The 22,500-nt window shown below is 42.2% G+C and overlaps 1 protein-coding gene across 1 annotated transcript in view; it reads right to left on the bottom strand.

Moving 5' to 3' along the window:
- The window catches only part of ZNF536 (zinc finger protein 536), a 458,794-nt gene that overhangs the window by 258,031 nt on the left and 178,263 nt on the right, over positions 1–22,500 (bottom strand). The window contains exon 3 of the mRNA XM_025216582.1: positions 2,252–4,423. Within this exon, the coding sequence (XP_025072367.1) occupies positions 2,252–4,423 (2,172 nt within the window). The remainder of the gene's footprint in view (positions 1–2,251; positions 4,424–22,500) is intronic.

Genomic DNA, 22,500 nt, shown 5'->3' with positions numbered 1-22,500 from the left:
CTGAAGAAGATAATCAGATCTGAATCAATCAAAATATATGAGTAACAAGATTCTTTAAAATAAAAATCAAGTTTCTGATAACTGTTGCTGAATATGTTTTGCTTCTGTTTTTATAGGGATCAAGATAACCTTTTCAGATGTGAAAGTATATGGTTTTAATAAGCTGTAGATTACAAGTTAATAACAATTTTAAATAACTACTAACACAGAGAATAAAATTCCAGTGTTGCCTCCTGGCTCTAAACACAAGAAAAACTCAACAAACAATTCAATAAATGAAGTAGAACATTTTGGAAGTTTCTAGGCCATTCAGAGACTCTACCTCTCAGGTGCCACAGCTTTACTTCAACTGATTTAAATATATGTTAGTTCAATTTCATTCAGAAAGCCCAACATTTCATATATAGATATATATATCTATATATGAGTTTTGAGGATATGTTTATATATCCTCAAAACTTTTCTAAACAGCCAGCAAAGGTTCCTGTACAATTCAACTAAATGATTTAAGGATCACTTACTTCAAATCCTTTTATAGCCATGGTCTTTATACTGAAACAAAGGTGACATTTTATATATGAAAAGAATAGCAGTTAGTTTTCTTTTTCTTAAGGCTCAGAATTTTAAAAAGTGAAATTATCTTCTCTAGTTGGACATATTTTCAATCCTCTTAAAAACAATCTGAACAACTATATATAGTATGAAATTAGCTTTTGCCTGTTACCCTTCTTTCTACATAGAATTTTTTAATGTGTCTCACCAGCAATAAATTGTAAACGAGGCTATGACTCTAAGAGTAGACAGTGTGTTTCATGGGTATTTAAACAACAGCATTAAGTACTATAGGAATCTGTGGAATGTGGAGTGCAGATTTATGTGTCTTAACAATTTCTTTACTGGTTTGTAATAGGCAGCAAACTAACACTTTATTTTTGTATTAATTTGGCCTTAGAAGTAGAGTATACTGGTGCATGACAAGAACAACAAAAATAAACTGGCATATACTTAATAACTGTAACAGTGAATTGCCTCCAATACTAAAATATTTATCGAAACTGGAAAAAAAAACCCTAAAAAGAATTACCCTCAACAGCCTGCTACCAGATCTTTAACAGTGGGCAATGTAATGCCTTAAGGTACCTCAAACTGTCTTTCATTTTCTAGACTTAATGGCTGATTGCAGAAATCAATGTTGCCATTAGTAACAGAGTATTTGTTATGGCATGATTTCCTCTGTTGTTAGGCTTGCAGAATGATTACAGTATTAGTGAGGTGCTTTCTTTATAAAGGGCTGAAGATATAACTTTCAATTTACTATCCATTAGTAAGTGACTTTGGAAATATAGATGAGGCCTGAAATCTTACCTGTTATTACTTGGAGATTTTATTTCAGCAGTCATAGGCTAGTAACTTTAAAAATTGTACCAGGAAGCTCAATATTTTATAGACATCTTCAGTGAAATATTATCTGCTTTGCTATTTTATACACAGCAAGTTAACATGACATACAATGCAATTAAAATGTTTCAGTTCAATTTCTCCTTTTCTTATGCTCTCAGATACACATGGATTACATGGACATCTGTATGCATGTTAAAATAAGCATATAAATTAAAAGGATGTCAGAAAAGTTAATATTTTAGAACTATTTTGCTGTAATCAGTACAGAATCTTGGAAATCCCAGCAAACAGCTCAGCTAAAAGATTCATTTGATAGGGGACAAGGAGGAGGATGCACCTCTCTAGGGGCTGGTAGCCACACCACTTATTCAGCGCACCCGTTTCAGCTGCCACTCAGAAAAGCAGCTTGCTTCACCCTTGTACTTGGAGGCAATGGAAGGGGTCTGGGAGAGCAGGAGGGGGAGAGCGAGAACAAAGGGAAAAAAACTGAACTTCAGAGCACTGGAAAAGGAGGGTCCCAAAGGTGAAGGGGTCCCTATAGGTCAAAGCCCAGACATTTTGCACTGCTACCTGTAGCACGGCTGAGGCAATAGGCGAAAGGCCAGGAAAACTATCCTTGAGGAAAAAAACATAAGTGCAATGAAAATTAATTTTTAAAGTGTAGGGGAAAGTAAAAAAGAACCCAAGCACAATTAAAGGAGAATGCAGGCTGGAGTATATAACACCATGTCACTGCAGCTGATACGGAAATTGCAAGTGGGAACTACCCACAAAAAGTGTATAACTAAGATTATTTAATATATAGCTTCTAACTTCTCAGTCTACAGTAGTGAAGGATTAGTTAGCATACCTGAAGAGGAAGGTGAGGAAGGATGTGGGCTGTCCTCCTGAGCACTTCCTGTCTGTGAGAGACCCCCACCTACTCCACTTTCCTCAGTAATATTAGAAGACCCTGGTGTCGTCGACCTGCTGACAGACTGAGACTCTTGATCGCTTCCAGACCCACGGCGCTCCTCCAGGCTACCTTGAATGATATCTTCCTCTCCTTTCCTGTCTCTCTTGTGGACCCTGGAGTGAACAACAACTTGGTGGTATGTTCTAAAAACCCTTCCACAGTCAGGGCACTCAGTTGGCTTTTCTTTCACATTTCCATGACTTTGAATATTATAATCAAGTCCCTGGTTCAGCCCATGTGACAAAAAATCTCTACTGCCTTCTAAAGGGTCTAGTTTGTTTGGCAAGTCTCTCTGATTGCCCATTTTAGTGCTGTGAACCAAATCAGCAGGCATTTTCTGCTTAGAGCCATCTGCTCCTACTAACACATACTCCCGCTTCTCCTTATCAAACATAACTCCAGCATTTGCCAAAGTGTCTTCATGGCTGCGCTGTATCTGCTGCTCTTTAGACAAAAAGCCATGTTCCATGGCCATTCCCCTTGCCATAAGCTGCCAGGCTTGATAGCTGTTTACTGGATCCATCTCTGCAGCCTTGGCAGCAGCCTGTAACCTTTCTATACAGCTGGATTTCAGAGGAGGCACCAGATTGAGACAGCCCAATAAAGAATGTTTATCCCCTTCAGCAATACTGTGGCCAATGCCAGAAATGGGTGAAAGGAGTTTCCCCAGGACTTCTTTCTCTTTCATGGGCATATCTCCTTTGTTATAAATCTGGTTTTGTTCACTGAAACTGGCACTGTCTGGAGGAAGAAAGCCACTTTGCAAACATGATAGGTATCTTGAATACAAGTTCGCATGAGCCTCCTGTGACATACTGCTGATGGATACAGGTACTTCTGGGTCACTAGGAGATTTGTTTTTTACAGATAATTTATTCAGATGGACTTTCATGTGATTTTTGAGAAACCAAGGCTCTTTGAAACGCCTCCCACAAATCTGACAGCAGTGTTCAAAGGAATCCTTGTGCTTTCTCATGTGGCCTTTCAGGAACCAGGCTTGGCTAAAGACTTGGCCACATACCTCACAGCGAAACTCGTTGGTAGACTGTTCACCATTCCCATTGGATCCCTGGCCTTGCGCCGACTCAGCAGTTATGTGAGCTTTCTCCACATGGCTAATCAACTCCTCCTCCTGTGAGGCAGCAAAGTCACACAGAGTGCACTTGTAAGGCTTGTGCAGGATCCTAATGTGTCTGTCCAGCTCTTCACGCTTCTTAAACTTGCCTTTGCAAAATGTACATCTGAACCCAGCAGTCTGAGCAACTACTTCTTCCTGGACACTGACTGGCTTCGGAGAGGGAACAGGGTTTGAAATATCAGGTGTGCTGTGATTAGCTGGCACAGACAGATTGCAGTTTGCAAGAGGCATTGGTTGTGAATGCTGCTGTGTTTTCACATCAGGTCGTGGTTGCAAAAGGCTGCTTTTCATCTGCTTGTCCCGCAGAATTGCTCTTTCTTCCAGCTCATGTAAAAGCCTGTTTTCTTCTCGGACTCTTCCACGGCCTTTACCGAGGTTCCCAAGTTTGTGAGTACGTAAGTGAATCTTCAGGTTGCCCTTCTGAGCTGCTCTGTGGTCACAGTATGGACACTTAAATGGTTTCTCTCCCGTGTGAGTGCGCATATGGAGAGAGAGGATGCTATTAAATCGAAAACGTTTCCCACAGAGTGGACATGGGTACTTTCTGTTCTTTCTAGCATCATCCTCTATATCACTCATCTGAGACATGATCCCAAGGTTTTGTCCATTTAAGAACTGTTGCAGATCTACTCTCCCATTCAGACTGGTGTCCACATCTCTATTGAGCTGGTTTGCTAACAGTGCCATCTGACTGCTGATTGGCTGATTTGCTATGGACACATGACTTTTGTCTTCCAAGGGCACTGATGCCTTTTCTTCAGCATTCTGCCTGTTCTGAAGCTCTGGAAAGGCATGGCTGAGCTGTGAAGTTATCTGATGCAGCTTCTGACTCATTGAATACTGGCCATTAAGTATGGTGCTGTTGAGATGGGCATCAGCTTCTGGTACAGCTGAAGAAACACCAAGGCACAAACTAGCTTCCTCCATCTCTGAAAATAAGAAAATATTTTAGCTTTGTACTATAATAGTTATAAGCAGTGAATCAACTATATTCACTGGCATAACATTTGCATTTTATGTTTTACCTACACATAATAATGCAAAGGAATTAGAGGAGAAAACAGTAAAAAGTATATTAAATGCCAATTATACTATACTACTGTCATTGTATTTGTGCCTTCATCATACTGTATGTTTACAGATAGCTATTCATTAATACTTAAAAAAATTAGCACGTTACAAATTTCAATATTTTATCATTATAGAGGTAGCATAAGCTTTCAACTTCTTTTTTTCCTGTGATATTGCACCTGTTTACATTTTAAATCTATAGAAAAAGAAATGTTATGCATCTCTTCCAATTCCATTAAAAGAAAGCAAACAAAAAACAAAAATAGAATCCATTTATAACTTTCAGTTCCATTAACCATATTCAATATATTACACGTTCCACAATGAGAAAGATAGTTTTATGATTTGACAAAAAAAAACAAACGATGGCATGATATTTACTGGTATACAATAAAACAAGATAATGTTTTGGGAAAAAATAAAGTAAAGGACAAGCTTTAGAACAATAAAAGGGATTTTGCTTTAGTCAACAAAAAGTGCAGTAATATCTCATTAAGCTGATTAGTATGCTGCTTAGAAACAGTACTAGGTGCTGTAACACATGATTATAATCATAAAAATCCTTCAGTGTTTGCAAGTAAGCATTAACGAGGTATATTAAATTTTAAGGAGACTGCGACTAGCAGCTTTGTAAACCTCTGAGATTAAGATTTAACCCTTCTGTTACACAACATTGTTATTTTGTCATTTTTGAAACCGTGCTCATCAAAATATGCATACATTATCTTCTGCCAAGTCTTTGAATTCATCACTGAGAACCTTCACATTTCAGTACTTATAAAACTTGCAAAATTATAGAGAAATATCTGTCCTCCAATGGCTGAGATATGTGATTTAAGAGACTTTGATTTGTTTTAAAGAGCTCTCTTATGGAACTAGATAAAACCAATTAAAATCCAAGGAAGGTGCTATAGGAAGCCTCAACAAATTTAAGAATTTTAATAACTTTCCCAATATACAGTAATGAGTACAAATTGTACCTACAGTATGTGTATTGCAGAAAATTAGAACTCAAAGCTGTTTGTTAAACACAAGTGCTCAGTGCTGGTCTGCATAATTGTCCATAATAATCTTCTATCCTTGCCATTTTCTCTAGTCTATTCAGGAATAATGCATCTATAAAATTCTATTTAAAACAAAAAAAAAAGTTTTACATTAATGATTTTCAACTAATATGATGCTGTAAGGTCAGATGGAAGCATAATGAAGACCTCTCTTGTTTAGGGATATAATTTGACATTTTCTCCAATATGAAATTATGAGATCTTTATTTCCAAAAAGCAAATTAAACTTATTCCCAACAAAGGAAATTAATCCATTGTTTTTTGGAAAAAGAAATGCACTCACCAGGCTTGCTACAAAAGCAGCACGCTTAGATGGAGGTGAAGAAAAAGCTTCACTTTACTTTATAGTGGCCTCTTGTCAGAAAATCTGGGCCCCAGATCTGGAAAATACTTAAAATGTAACTGTGTTCATGGAACCAGTCCCATAGACTTCAGTGGGACCACTCTTATGAACAAAGTTACATATATGCTTAAGTATTTTCAGGATTGGGGCCTAAGAGAAGCATGGGTGGTCTCCATAGGAAGACCTGTTTAGTTTAGTTTGACAGGAAGATTGATGCTGTGATGTGATGCAGATTTTGTAAGAGAAAGGGGGGAACATATATATGCACATATGTATGTATGCATTACAGATGAACCAAGATGAACCTAAGCCACAACGTTTGTTTGAATACAGTTCAGAACTTTTCAAATTTGAATGGGATTCTGATTCAAGACTTGTATTTGGATATATTTTCTAATTTAGGCTCTGTATTACTTATAAATGACACAAACATATGTACATAAAAATATTTAGCACTTATGCTCTTGACACTAGTACTTTACATTCAAACAACTGTGAGTTTCAGAAAACTAAGATTAATTCAAGGGTTCAGCCAGGTTTTCACAGTAAATTAATGGAATTCCCTGCCCTTTGCTAGATTCAGTATACTGGATCACTCCCGTACAAGAAGCAAATAGATGCAAGTTTGGTTTAAATGTATTTTTTAATCACTTGAAACTTCATGGAGCATAGCACTTGTTAAGGTTGCCTGTCAATTAAACCTGATTTGACCTCATCTATCTAATTTCTTCAACTAAGCCCTCTTCTGCTTCCTCAAATTTCTCGTTTTTGTTTCTAGTTGAAGTGTTTTTTACTTCATGAGCCAAGGCTTTTAGAAATACAGGAATTTTAAAATTCAGGGTAAGTATATTAAGTAGCTATAGATATTAGTTTTGTAAGTGTCTTCTTAGACTATCAGTTTTCTACAACAGCTTGATATATACACTCCAAAAATGATTTATTCAATTGACCTCAATGGGAACTGGTGCCTTTAAGTGGCAGCAAAGCTGGGGGGGTTACTTTTAGCATTTTATGCTCTATCAAAGTTTGAAAACTCTGTCAGTTCCCAGTGGAGTTCATTAATTCTGATGGTTAACCCTAAGCATCAGTTCTAATTTCAGTTGTTGAGTTTGATTTTATATTTATCAAGTTTTAAGCTATTTTGTAGCTTTTTCTTTCACAGAGAGTCTTATAAAAACTGGTAACAGTTACAATTGTAAAGCTGAAAGTCTGTTGGTGATTTTTCCTTCCAACAGTTGTCCTACTCTTATCAACAGTACATATTAATCTCTTCCACCCTCTAAAAAAGTCAACCCTTCTATTCCATGTTCCTGGCTCCTGGTTGCTGATCTATTCATATACTTTATATACTTCCCACCAATTCCTGTGTTCTCTTTGGTATTTTTGGTCTCACAAGTGATTACATTTAAAATTCAGGGGATCTTGTTTAATTTTGTTTTGATTTTTAAAACAAGTTAACTTTATGTTTCTCAATATCTCAGAAACCAATGGAAGTAACTACATATTTAATCATGCCATGGATTTTAGAACCTGACTTGTGATTTTTTTTACTGGGAAATGCTGCAGGTATGAGTGAATTTTTGTCCCATCCTATTGCATATAAAATACATATTCCCATGAGATGGCTACTTTTCAGTTCTGAAGCTCTCAAACTAGGATAACTTTACACTGGCTGCAAAACCTGACCATGCAGAAGGTCCCAAGAGGAAAAGCAGACCTATACCTTCTCTGGGGAGCAGAGGGAGTTAATTCTGTTGCTCCCCTAACCAGAAGTGCACAGAAAGGGGGCAGAAAAGGCGCAGTAGCCGAAATCCCATTCTGGTTATTTTATTTTAGCCACGAAAATGAAGCAAAGTGGCAGAGCAGCAGGAGAAACTGATTTGTGTACAAAATACAAATGACACCTTCCTGGTTCAAGTTAATTCACAGTCCCCCGACATCCCAGGATGCTTTGCAGTGCTGGGCTAAGCTGGGCTTTCTGCTCCAGCAGAGCAGCGTTGGCCCTGCCCCCTGCTCCCTAGTTCGAGCACTGTCACCCTCCCCTATCCCAACAGCACAGGATCCCCCCCATTCCCTGCTAAGCAGACCCCTGCTGAGGTCCCAGGCCGGTGGGAGAAGGGGTTTAAGCACCACTCCCCTTCCTTCCCTCCCTTCCCTTCCTCTCTCCTCCCCAGCATGCTGGCCTGGAGTCAGGATCTGGCCATGCCCCTCCCCTCTGCTCCAGTGGGGAGCAAAGGAAAAGCCTGGCAGGGGCTGTTTCCCCCATCCCCCTCCAAGGCCCCCCGGGGGTCTGGCCACACCCCCTCAGCTTGATCAGGGAGGGGCAAAAAACCTGGAGAGCTTCTCTCCCATTTTCCCTGCAGCCTTCCAGCCACTGCAAAAGGGAAGGGAGGGCTCACTTTGGCATCCCCCCCCAGCTTGTAAAATGAGCCATTGCAGGCATGTGGCTGCATTTTTTAAATCAAAAGTGAATGTCTATTCACTTGCTTCTCAGTTCAATCTATGCAGTTTAGCCTAACCTGCAAAGACTGAATTGATTCAGGCTTGGGCTTTTTTACTGTCTGCACTTAGCCAAGAGGAGAATCTCTGAGTCATCACATAGAATCACAGAAAAGTGGGGCTGAAAAGGACCCCCAAAGGTCCTCTACTTGAACCCACTGTTTGATCCTCCCTATCCTAACCATCACATACAAGTCCTTGTCTAACCTAAGGGAGGGAGCAGAGGCTGTCATGGAAAGAGCCACAGGGTTTTTTTGAACAACAAGAAAGTACAGACAGACAGACCATATTTGACATTGCCAACTCTATCCAGAAACTCAGATTTTACCACTGTTGAAGCCAGCTTGGCAATGAGAAGATAGTCCAGCTCTCAGGCCATTTTCAACCAAGTCCACAGGAAAACACTTTCAACTTTGCTGATTTCCTTAATTCCTTTCACTTCCCTTTAACTGTCTTCACTACTATTTAGTTTCTCAGTGCTGATGATCCAGCTACTGAAACCTTTTAGGCTGATACAGTCCCAAATAAATCTGTGTCAGGGCACTTGTTCACAGTGCCCAGATACTGCTGCAAACTGCAAAATCCCCTGCTATTGAATCTACTCTTCCTTCCCTGCCTCTTTACCTCCTCCGATAGCAGATACCATTTAACTCCTTCAGTACTACTGTGCACTTCTGTTCTTGCCATTCATTCTCATGTTGGTACAACCCTTTCTGTAAGAGATCTCATTTTCAGATAGTTTCCTTCATCTTCCATTCATACAAAGCCTGAAGAACATGGAAAGTCTTATTAACTGAGATCTAGAGTTTATAAAATAATAGGCCTTTTCATATCAATATTTTAAAATACTTAACACCCCTCTACCCCCCAGAAAAAGGAAATTCTTGGGCAGTATTTAGAATCTTATATGTGCTTTTTAAAATTATTTGAAAGGCAGGGAATATATAACTAAAATTTAGAACACAACTGCATTTTTTTGATCCCGTGTCAACAGGTTTCTCAACAATTCACCAGAAATCTGCTGTTCCTGATCAGATGTTTTCAGTGGTCATCACAAACCCTTACACTTCTTATGTAAACTAGACCCTCTCACAATTCACCTGTCATTTCAGATCAAAACATACCAAATTCGCATCTTATATCTGCAAGTAATACAAAAAAAAATCCTTCTTCATCTGTCATTCTATCATGAGTAAAAGAATCCAAAGTAATTTATCTTATATCCCTACAAAATGGCTTGGGTTTTATGTAGCTAAGGTACTACCACCTCCTTTATTCCCCATTGCGGTCCCAAAGGTCAGTTCTTGTCAGTCAAGAACTGACCTTTGGGACTGCAAGTACCTGCAAGTACCATCTGTGCACTAAGTTCCCTTCATCGAAAGGTGGGGGCTCATTCTCAGTAACCGCTGCTCAGATCTGGAACTTCCTCCCCTTCCTCCAGAGCTCAAGCAAGGACATCATCTAGAAGTGGTGTAGGACCTTTTTATTTTGGCAGGCTTGTAAGAGGCAGTGTTAAATTTTGATGTATTTTTTGGGAAACTGTTTTATTACTGTTATATTATCTGCTTTATGACTTTTGCTTGTGAGCCTTATGACCCTGAGCCTTATAGGTGAGGGCAGCATAGAAATCAAACAAACAAATAGAAAAAGTAGCAAATCCATTCTCTCTAGACACTGCCCTAATATACAAGTTTACCCTCCCTTTCCCATTTCACATACATTGAATGGATCTGTAAGTGTGAGTGCAATGTAAGTGTAAATTGCAGATTATATTACTAATATGCAAGTGGTATAATCATAGAAACATACTAATTAGGGCTCACTGAAAAAAAATCACATCAAAATGTTTTTGACAGAAAGAGAGTTAAATTCTTCAAAAAATTCTGTGCCTTGCATGTAAATTCTGTACATGTAATTTTTCAACTTGTTAAAAAGCCAAATACCAAAAAGGTCTGAAAATGTCAACGTGAAAACACCACTGTGGTATCTCAAAGGTTCTGTCATTCAGGAGGCTTACATCCCATTCTTCTCCCTGGGGAAGGTTCTGCAGCCTGACCCACATCTCTCCTGATGCACAATGGCCATAGGGCAAACCTCCATCAATGGGGACTGGGGGAAAAAGTTGTGCAGTATCATAACAGATACATATCCAGAAAAATAGAGATATGAAACATGCACACTCTCATGAAGCACCACCTGGCTCAACATTTTGAGTTTTGTGCTCTAAGATTTTGACTTTTTTTTCCCGTGAAAAGTCAAAATTTTCCACAGAAAGAAAAAAAATCATCTTCCATTCCATTCCAATGCTAAGTCATTTATGTAGTGTGATATTGCCATTTGTGAACAAGATATGAAAATATTCTTACATCTGTATTTCATCCCTCATACCATCATAGGAAATGAAAGTGAGCTCCCTACTTCTGGAACACAAATTCTCACTCAGAGGCCTATGCCAAGCAACACCAAGGACTTTCCAGCACGCACAAAATGTACTGCGTATGACAAAGCAGGGCTAAGCCCTGCATAAGAAGCAATGAAGTTATGAGATAACATGAGTTTTCTACATGTAGTGTACACACAGTGATTTCCATGATGAGACTACTCCTGCCTTATACAATTTACTGCAAGATATATGCACCAGTGAAATCTTTTCTCATCGTTCTCATAAAAATCCAGTGAGCCATTCAATTGCCTTTGATGGTACTAATAGTTATTTTGATTTCACTCAAATTTTTGCCCTCAAGACTATTTCCCATGATATCAATAACTGAAGTTCTGACTTCAGCAATTTCAATAGAATATACAGATTTTGAGTATTTTAAATGGATTAATGGAATTTATAATATTATGACGCCAGAAGTGGCTATCATCACAGACTACATTAATTTAACATGAAAAGCTTGAATTCCTCCTGCTAAAATCAGGGAAAACAACAGATAATAAATAGGTTTAAAACATTTTAAGTCAACAGAATGCACCACATTCACATCAGTTCATTCCTATTGGACAGTGAACACCTACAACATTTCCTTCTTCACTACAGTAGAGAAAATAGGAATTTAAAAATATTGCTGTGTTGTTACTATATCTCAGATAAAGGCTAGTTAAAAGATTCACAGCTCAGTAAGCAAATTAATGCTTTACATGCTCATGTGTTCCAATAACATACTCTTTTAGGCCCTGATTCTGTATGTAGTTACAGTTGTGAGTCCATTTGCTCAGATATAGACACACTTTCAGGATTTAACTCTCAGCATTAACTTGCCCACTAGAAATATTCTTGTGTATCTATATTACCAGTTGGTCGATTGATGAATCCTGGATGTGCAAGTATAGATTGTTTCAGCTCTCAGTGACTTATAAACAGGTATCAATGAGGAACTCTGGAATATGTACTGAATTTTTATTAAATGTTGTCCTTATTATTGTAGCTGAAACTGTTTAACTAAGGTTGTTATAAGCATAATACACTCCTGTTAAGAAATACAGAACACCAGACTACTGAACCTTTTCAGGGTCATTAAACAGCTGTAAACATTATTACAAAAATAAACCAGAGATTTCATGCTTACATTTTAGCCCAGAGCTTGGTGTGCTGAGCAAGTACATTTTTTTCATCTCTTACAATCAACGCTGGTGACATTTGGGCATCCAAACAAATTACATCACAAATATTACCGAGGTGGGTAGGATACTGAGTGGATTATTTGTCAGATGATTAATATATAAACTGTAGGGCAGTATGGTTGACCTATTCTTCTTTGCCATAGATGCAGTCAATACTAAAAGACATAACTTGAAATAGTTAAATTTTAACACAAATGTATATGATGTGGGGTTCATTTATATTTAATAAGATTGTTATGGTACTATCCAATCTGATTGAATGTAATAAACATAAGGCCATAGTCTCATTGCATTTATTCTAGTTTAAAATTAGAATAACTTCATTTACTCCACTGGTATAAGTGGGAATCTGATCCTTGATCCTTAAAGATTATTTCTAATAGGTTAGGATTAAGAAATATGCATTATATGAGAGATGGGAAAGAAATGGAAACCAATCTCAAAAGTCACTGAGACTGATATTAGTCTTCCAATACTTAACAGTCATGAGAAGAAAATATCTGGCAAAACTACAGATCAAATTGTGATACTGATTTCAAGCAAATTCTTCATTACTTTTAGTAGGAAATTCTCTTGAAATAATTGCATGATAAACCCCTCTGTTTTCAGTGTAGTTTTCATAACTTAAAAGGGTAAGAATAAGGACTTTCAAAACTACCTTAAAAATCAATTAATTAACAAAATAGAAAACATTGATTAGTCTATGTTGCTTTCATTTTCCACTGGGAAAGTCATTTGGTTTCTAAAATACTGTAGGATACTCTCTAACTTGCATGTCATTTTGAACCTTCACTGGTGAGTAAAATATAAGCCATAAAAATAATCTTTATTTTGTGGCCCCGGTGAAGTGAAAGACTAAAAGCCATTTGAAAATGCAGTCTACAAACTATAGTGACTCATGAGACTTTGAGAAGAGGAGAAGCATTTATAAATCTCACTCAAGATTAAAATAGAAAGATTAGAAGAATGCAGACAAGCTGTTTAGTTTATTGCTACTTCACATGTGACTTAAAATCTCTTTTTGTCATATATTTATTCTATTATCAGTATATTTAAAAAGTGGGATCTAAACAAGTGAGAGATAGAAATGGTGCTGAAAGTTCAATAGCTCAAACACATTTTTAGAAATCCTGTTGTAATTTTCCATCTCAGGCACTAGATACATCAAAGATCATTATTTTTAAGCTTAGAAGAAGACATTCTTTTTTTTTTTTTTTAATCTCAATTGATAACAAGAGCGAAATAATAGGGTATTCGAGATTCCAATTTGAATCTCAGTATTTGGAATCATCAATGACCCTGAAGTTTCTGTTATTTTGGAACCAGTAAATTTATTTTTTTTGTATAAAAGTTTAAACTTTTACTTAAGTCAGAATGTGAAAGATTGTTTTTCTTCTCTCTAGGTTGAATGATTTTCTGCAGCATATATCTAATAATTCACTTTAATTGATTTATCTAAATAGTGTCCACCTCAAATAGAAAAGCCTTAAAATTAAACTTTTAATAATCCCACTTTAATGTTGTATTGTAAAAATAAAAATCCCAGTAATTATTGCAAATTTTATCAATTGTTTTCCTTCACCCTTTTTCAGACATTTTGCAACTAGAGGAGTTAGGTGTTTTGAATGTTCTATTATCATCTGAGGACATTATGCTAAAATGATTTTGAAAGAGGCATTGTGACACTAATCAATTATATTTTTTAACATTATATATATTACAGACCCTATTAATCCTCCACCCCTGACAGGCAAACTGCAAATGAAGGCACAGGTAGTTTTGACTGGGTCAAGGCAGTAGGATCAGACCCCATGTACTTAAAAGGATGATAAGAGATAAGACCACAGAACTCGGTTCACCTACATTTAGAAACAATTTAAATCCAAGAGCCACTGACTGCAGTCCTATGCCGATCATTTTATTTCCATTTCAGAGGGGTTTAGAATTTGATCTTGTGCAAAACTAAATACAATGTAAAATGCACATATGCAACAAAGATCAAAGCATGATTGACTGTGAAATATTCATACAAGATAGCCCAGTGAGATTTTGTTCACAGGGGCACCTGTCAGGAGCATAAGCTTGGATAGAAATCATCAAATAAGTACACAAAATCATTACTAAAATCCAGGCATACAATCAGATAGTCAGTTGTCTGAAACTACTGGACTGTAGCCAACATACTGGCTCAACAGACTAATGCTTTGGTCTTTTCAGCTCCTCAGGGCCCTAGTTCAGTTCTTCCTGCTACTGGTCAGGTCAACTGTCTGTACCTGGTGTTGACTTTCTTGGCATTTAATGCTAGGAGTGAAGCAAAAAAAGCCTGAGTCCATAAGTTCCCTTTGACCTGAGCTGCAGAAACATCTGCTGGTTGAGTCATGAGCTGCTTGTTGGCCAAGTTTAACAGTAACCGATCCTGTTGTGGATCAGCTCTCTCAGCAGTAGGTGTCACTGCAATAAATAGATGGATTTCTAGGGACCTAGATACACATTCCCAATGAAAATGCATAAACAGAATATCTCTGAGCAAATGAGGTGTTTCAAAATAGGTGAATTATCCAATGAGATGATCATTTTTTCCCTCTGTATGTGAAAAGCTGAAACATTTGTTTCTGGAGAAAGAAAACTGCAGAAGTGGGATTGCCAGCAAAAAAAAAAAGTCATTTTGCCCTTTAGTCTTGTGTCACAAAGATCCTTTAATTCACATTAATCACCTCCCTGCAATCCCAGTTCTATTAAGAAAAGGACTGTTATAGTTAAACCTTTTTGAAAACTCTCTCTAACAAATTAAGCAATTTTCTCTAGTGGAACAAAAGACCTAGTTATATTGAAAGACACTATACGCTCAACTGTAGTTTTAGGACTTAGCAAAGATCACAAGGTTAGCCTATTTTATAACAAATTAAAGAGTACATAAATCTATATGAAGAACAAGGAAAAAAATACTTAAAATGGCTCCAGGAAAAAAACAAACAAAAATGACTGCTCATTTATAGATTTAATTAATACTAGCACATATTTTGAAAAAGCTGCAACAAATTTATGTTTGAAACAGAAAGTGTTGCATGCCAAATAATGCCACAAACTCATCTGAGGCCACACACTATTTTGTGCTGTTACAATAAAATGGTTTCTGGGGTTATTAAGGATGTTTGGTTTAATCAACCCAGCAACAATATGCCTAAAAAGCAAGTATTTTAATATTGGTTAAAAAAGACAAGGAAGTCTTAATTCATTTATGCACATCTCTAATACATTATGTCAGGTTATATGATGAGATACATACAGAAAAATGCGTAAGCAATAGTGCCTCATGAATTTAAAGAAACATCTTTCCAGAAGTGGCTGCTTTCTTATGTAGAAGCTACAGCGTATTCCTAGGCAGCTATCTTTATGGGACTAAGCATTCACCGTCCATTTATAATACTCACATTACCCAAATACACAAATATGACAATGTATTTCTGGCTCCCAAAATAGCCATTAAGATTTTGAAACAAGATTCAACCAAAAGGATCCTGCATAGATGCTACATCATAGGTACTCCCACCATAACAACTGAAATGCCATGTGAACTGTGAAGCACCTCTTTCCCCTTCTGTCAGAATCTACACCTACATCAGACTGATCAATATGTACTGCAGAGACGCTATCAGAAATTGTATCAGGGGACTCAATGTTCCATATGTAAGATTCTTTCTTTCTTTGCCTGCATAACTGGTGTCTCCCTGGTCTAAGTGTTTAATTCAAGAGACCACAGAGGGCCAAATTTGTAGCCAATCTACTGAATGCTCATTACAAAAGCTGCACCTAAGCACCCTTTCCCCAAACTAAAGTCTGTTCATCCACATACCCGTAGGCCATAGAAAGTTTCTTCCCACCTCCACCTTTGCAACCCAGTTTATATAACATTTGTGTTGAACCATTTTTTGTACATATAGGGCACATCTATATGAGATGCCTAATGGCAAGGGAGCCTAATTTACTGTGTAGTAAGCATGCACATCTACATGTGCACATGCGTGCTGCATAGTAACATGCAGGTAGCAAATTTACGTTAGATTAGTTACTGCACAGTTACACAACTTTACAACAACTTTGCTCCTGGGTCAGCCCTACCACTAGGCCCAGCCTGAGGCTAGCCCCAGGGTTGGGCTGTCTCCATGACAGCCCCTGCCTCATGCTTTAAAAGCCTGCAGACATTTTGAGCCCTGGGGCACACATGCAGGGAGTCTGAGGGTACTCCAGGCTCTGTGTCCCCCTGGGCAGGCCACAGCCCAGCTGTGCCAGCCCGCCTGCCTGCCAGGATTGCACTGTTGAGGTCCGCACGTTGCTACAGGCTGCTGCAGCCTCTGGCCAGGCCTGTCACCCCCCCAGGCCCAGCTGCAGGCAGCTTCTTGCTGGCAGGGACTGTTCCACCCGCCAGCAGTGCATCCCTAGCAGCCTGCCTGCAGCCTGTGGCTATTGCAGGTCATTGCCTCTTCCATGCAACTTCCAGTCTTGTGCCATGCCCCTACATTGGGTGCTGCAGAGAGCTGCCCAGGCCCAGAGACATGGCACAGGATCCCTGACGGCATTCTCTTCACACAGACCCGTGCCCACACCTGTGCTTTCCACCTGGTCCAAGGAGAAGACTGGTGACCTTGTGGTCCTATGGGGCAAGGCAGAGGTGCAGAGCCAGTTCAAGCAGAGTGGGCGCTGCAACACTCATGTCTATGAGGTGCTATCAGGCTGGATGAAGAAGTGTGGCTACAACTGGTCAGTGCAGCAGTGCCACATGAAGTTCAAGGCCTTGTGGGCACAGTGGGTCACTGTGACTGACCACAATTTTTGGTCCACACTGCCCATAAGCCTATGCCCTTTATGCGGTAACTGGATGCCATCTATGTGCCCTGGGACCCAGGCCAAAGCCTGCTGTCTATAGCAGCATGGGTGGCCTGCCTGAACCCCCGCCCCAGCCTGGCACCCCCAGTAACATGTCACTGGAGGAGGGCCCCTCAGGTGTCCAACTTGTCCCACTGAGCTTCCCAGCTGCAGTCTCCACCAGTGGCTTGGAAAGACTGGGCCAGTGCCTGCCTCAAAAGCTCCGCAGCCCTAGGGCCAACCATGAGACATGCCAGCCAGCCATGACACCAATGACCACCATTGCTCCAGCAGTGCTCCAGCAGTGCCAGCTCCTCTCAGGGCCGGGGGACTCCCAGCTGGGCCCCTGCACGCTGTGCCCCACCACCCAAGGACACCACCCAGAGTTGCATGCCAATGCTGCCAGCCAGGACCGAGTGGAGCCACCCGCCACACCATCCCCAACTACATGATAAGATCCATACTGGGGGGGGTGGGGAGAGCTCTCCACGCCTCAGCCCCCCTGGCCCAGCTGCACTCCCCTGGCCCCAGGTTCTTCCCCACAGCATGCATGGAGCTGGGAGATAGTGCCAAACTTTATTGAGCAGCCTGTGCCCCAGCAGTTAGGTGGACACGGGCCTCTCACACACCAAGCAATGTGTTGATCCCACCAGTAATGTCCTTGGCTGCGGGGGTCAGGGATCTGTAACACAGCCAAATGCAGCTCTCCAGCTAGTGGCAGAGGTTGTGGGGCAGCCCAGACTTGCCCCCCATGCCATCATTGCTCAGGGCCCTGTACCAGATGTGCAGGTGTGCCCATCAATAGCAGAAGGCATAGCGGGTTGGGCACCCCTCAGTCCACACAAACAGCTCCTCATGCACTGACCACCCTGGGGCACATCCCTGGAGAGGACCCCTGTAGGGAGGGCTGGGTCACTGGCAGTTCCTCATCCTAGTCATCCAGAATCCCCATGCCCGAGTCCAGGCACAATGAGCTGGGCGGCAGCAGAGGACAGGGACTGACCTGCAAGAGGAACGAGGGAGTGGGATCTGGAACCACAGCAGCAGGTGCTGTGAGAAGCCTAGCCTGTCCCAGCCTGAGAATGGGGCAGGGGAGGCAGACTGCCTGTAGCCAGCACCAAGCAGCCTGGCAGCCCCAGAGGAGCAAGCGACACGGGGCTTGGCCAGCAGCTGCCTGGGCCGGGGCTTAGGCCTGCCCAGCTGACTTACCATGGTCCTGGGCACCTGTGCATGCCCGACCCCTGATCTGAGGCAATTCTCTCCTGCTACAGAGTATCTTATCTGAGAAACGTTGCAAACTCTCACAAACAGCTTGTGTCTCATGGCTCTGAGATCCTGCAGCTGCACGCAACAGAGAAGCTGCCCTTGGCAGTTGCCACTGCCAATAGCCAGGGTCCTGCAAATGTGCCGGCTCCGCTAGAGGCAGACACAGGACTAAAGCCATCCTCCTGCAGTGGCTGGTGGCAGCATCAGAGGACTGGCTGGAAGACTCACAGGCCTGGTGGGTGGAGGACATCACCCATGAGGATATACAGGACCAGGGAGACCAGGAGTTCTGAACACAGCTCCTGGCCCTGGTGTGCAAGCAGCCTGACCTGCTGTGGGAGCAGAATGCTATCCTGGCCTGGGCGATGAAGACTACGGATGATGACTGATGAGTGCTGGACACTGTTCTGGTCCTGGCAGTCACCTTCATGCTGCATGCTGCCTGGCCCCTGACCCTAGCCCTGCCTGTCCCCTGACAGCCACCCACCACCACCATCCATGGGCCTGGGAGGATGTTCTGCACTGCCTCCAGCAGCCAGAAGCCCCTACCCTGGCCTGCACCTCAGGTCCAGTGCCATCCAGTCCCCCCACCTGGGCTCAGCCCCCCTGCTCACCCCAGCTCCATGCGGACACAGAGCCAAAGCTGCCTGCAGTGGTGCCAGGACTGCATGCTGGCCCTCCTGGTCCTTGCCACTGGCTACTACAGGGGGAGCTGCGTGCACCAGGGTCTCAGCAGCTGCTGCACCTCTTGGGCAAGTCCCCCGCCTGCTGCACTCATTGTGGCATCCATATCCATGTGGGAACAGCCAGAGGTCAGGGTTCTGGCTGCCTTTGCCTGGGGTACCAGCTGCACTGCCCCCTAGGCACCACCACTCTATGGCCCCCAACCCTGGGATGGCCCACAAAGAACACTGTAAACAGTTTTCAGGGGGAAGAAGGTTTTTTATTGTTGTTTGCTGTGTTGGGTTGAAGGAAGGGTTCTGTTTGCTGAGGGAAGAGAGGGGATCTGCTTTTTGGGTAGGGAGGGGGGAGTGGTGCTCTGATTGATGTGAGGGAAATAAAAACTTGTTCTTCTGAGATGTGGTGCTGGAAGTGGGCAGGAGGGGTTGGGGAGTCCATGGGCAGCGATGCAGATGAGCTGGAGCAGGGAGTGTAGGAGGAGATGGTCAACCAGGGCCTCCCACACCCAGTGCCTTGACCCCTACTGGTGGGTGCATGGCTCTCTGGGGGCTTTGGTGTGGGGGTCCACTGCTGCCACTCCCTCTGCCATCGCAAGTAGTGCTCCCACTGCCAGGAGTATTCCATGCACTGCATCTCCTCCACCCAGGCCTCATGGAAGAGCTTCCTCCAGGCCTCGCAGATGTTATGCAGCACACAGGCTGTGATGATGACCATGGGGAGGTTGTCCTCGGGAACCTTGAGGTGGCAGGGTCAGGGAGCACCAGTGGCCTTTGAGGCATCTGAAGGTGCACTGCACCAGGGTGCAAGTCTGGCCCAGGCAGCAGTTGAAGTGGGCCAGGTGGCCAGCATAGGGCCACATGAGCCAGGACAGGAGCAGGTAGGCAGGGGCCCCACTGAAGAGGGGTGGGAAGCCATGGTGCCCAGTTGCAGGTCCAGCACCCCTGGCACAAAGTGGCCGCTCTCAACCAGGTCTGGCAAACCAGAGTTCCAGAAGACGCAAGCGTTATGGGCGCTGGCTACCCAGCCAGTGCTCACATGTTTGTAGGCCCCATGGTGGTCCATAATGGCCAGGAGCACCACAGAGTGAAAGCTTCTCTGGCTACAGTAGAGGCAGTATTTGGGGAGCAGGCAGGTGATGGAGATGTGGGTCCCTGATGCACTAGGGGAATCCCAGGGCATGGAACCCTGCCACCACCACCAGGAAATCATGTACATCCGCCAGCATGTCCCGGAGGGTGCCACATACCTCCAGGATGACCTCCCCAGCAGCAGCCTTGTCCATACCAAACAGGTGGCCGACGTATCACAGTCTGGTGTAGCCAGCTTGAGCAAGGCAAGGGCCAGGCAGGTGTCCGCAGGGAGGGGCAGCTGCATGGTAATGTCCTGGTACTCCAGTTGTAGCCAAAGCTTCCCCATGAGGTCCCAGAAGGTGGTCTGGGTCATGTGGACTGCCTCCAGCCACTGCTTATTGTCCCAGATGTGTTGGACAGTGTTCTGGCACGAGTCCTGGCTGGCCTGGTGGGCCCAGAGGTGGTGGGGCTGGAGGCCCAGGAGTGTAATGGAGGCCCCAGCAGTGGCATCCAGAAGCCCTTCATCGGTATCCCTACTAGTGGCAGCTGCACAGCAGCAGCCCTGGGATGGCATGCTACAGCCAGGCAGGCAGTCACTGCATGGGGTGGGGAGGGAAGTGGGCCCAGATGGCCCAGAAGCTGAGTGGGCCAAGATGGCCATGGGCCAGGGAGCAGTCAGTGTAGCAGGGTCAGCAAAGAACTGGGCAGGGGCTGAAGCAGCTATAGCATAGGGAGGCAGAGCTGCTACGTGCTGTCCCTGCGCTGGGCATGCTGCTCCTGGGCAGGGAAGTGGCTGGCCAGGAAGCAGAGAGCGGGGCTGGCTTTTAAAGAGAACTGCCAGCTGCTGACAGCTACACCCGGAGCCTGGAACTCCCCCCTCCCCCCACCTCCAATGGCAGCAGGGGGCCATTGCAGGGCTGCAAGAAGTTTGGTGCTAAGAGCAGCAAATCTGCTGCTTATTCCCTGAATGTGTAGATGCTTGCCCAGGAGCACTTAATCCACAGAAGTTCTCTCCCAAGTAAATTGAGCCCTGATCAAATGTACATGTAGACATACCCAGAGAAAACTGGGTATTTGGCAGAGTGAAAATGTTTATAAATTTTCTGTTAGAAAACCAACTGTGTAAATGAAACTTTTCATACAAGATCTTTCTAGCATTCAGATACAAAATTTTGAGTACTACTACTTCTCTTTTTTCTTTTCTTCTGACATAAAGCTCACAACTTATGCCTAAAACTTTGACAAAAATAGATTACTTTTTAAAACTGTCATTGAAATATTCTATAGTAAGGAAAGATATTCTCACATAGACCTAATATTTGACATACGATTCCTTAACATTTCTTCCTGCCATTATATTTCTTTGTTAAGTAGTACAGGTCCTAGGTAGGCATGAGAACGAATTATGCCCTCCATTGCACTATCATTCCCATTAGACAACAGGTAAATGTCCTCTTTATGAAAGAGGAAGGGTCAATAAATCAGGCTAGCTGGTGTGATTTTGTAAGAGTGGTATTTGGGATGTCAGTCTATGTCTGGCCACTGGCTTCAACACTAGCACTATGGTGTTATCTTCCTGTGCAAAAAGGAGCTTTGACCAGCTATCTCTTCCAGAAAGTAAGTCTTTCATTGATGGATTAGATGTTCCTGTGAAAACAGGACCTAAGAAGGTGTGGATATCTGCCCTCATGAGAGAGAGTAACTCCTAACTCTGGCCATCTCCAAGTGCACAAACAGAATCCACTTCAGTGAAAGTGTGTGCAAGTCTGTGATGCTTTATGACCCAAGATGGTGATGGTCAAAGATGTTTCCTGAGATGGCTAAAAGTTATTTAAAATACAACAAGCTCTTTTTTGAACACACACCCCTTTTCTGCTTTTCTCCTAAAGCTAGTCTCTCAGCAGACACAGTATGGATGATGAACTAGCCATACTCATTCATTCAGTTTCTGCATTCCTTATGCTTGGTCTGTGCCTTGGATCAATGCTTGTTCATGAAGTCATCCAGTAGTCACCATAATGGATGGGTCTAAGGGCAGGGACAGATATGCGCATTTCATAGCATGGACAGAGCAGTTCTGTATGCCATAAAACATGAAAGCTGATTTGAAAATCCCTGAAGCAAAGCATTCAGTTTCAAAATAAACAGGCAATCTTCCATGGCTGAGAGGGGCCAAATTCTTGGAACTCTTATATAATTGGGCCATAGCTTTGAAAAAGTTCTTGGTTGTGAACTTATCCCTAACTGGGCATTTCCTCTTTGAAAATATCCCAACATGCACTTGATTTTAAATAGATAGTATATCTTTTGTCACAGAGCCAGGTATTCCACGATTTCCCAACTTCTCTCCTTTATCAAACATGAATACATGCTGAAAAGACTGGGGTACAGTGATTCCTTACAAAGGCACCATTTGTTCCTTGTTTTCTATTACAAGAATGGGTGTATTTTTAATGATAATTTACAGAAAATAATATTTAAAATCCTGATGTTGAAAGGAGATCCCACTAAGAAAGCTTAGA

The sequence above is a fragment of the Alligator sinensis genome, unplaced genomic scaffold, assembly GCF_000455745.1.
Source record: "Alligator sinensis unplaced genomic scaffold, ASM45574v1 scaffold170_1, whole genome shotgun sequence".
Lineage (NCBI taxonomy): Eukaryota > Metazoa > Chordata > Crocodylia > Alligatoridae > Alligator > Alligator sinensis.
This window is presented reverse-complemented; position numbering and strand designations above follow the sequence as displayed.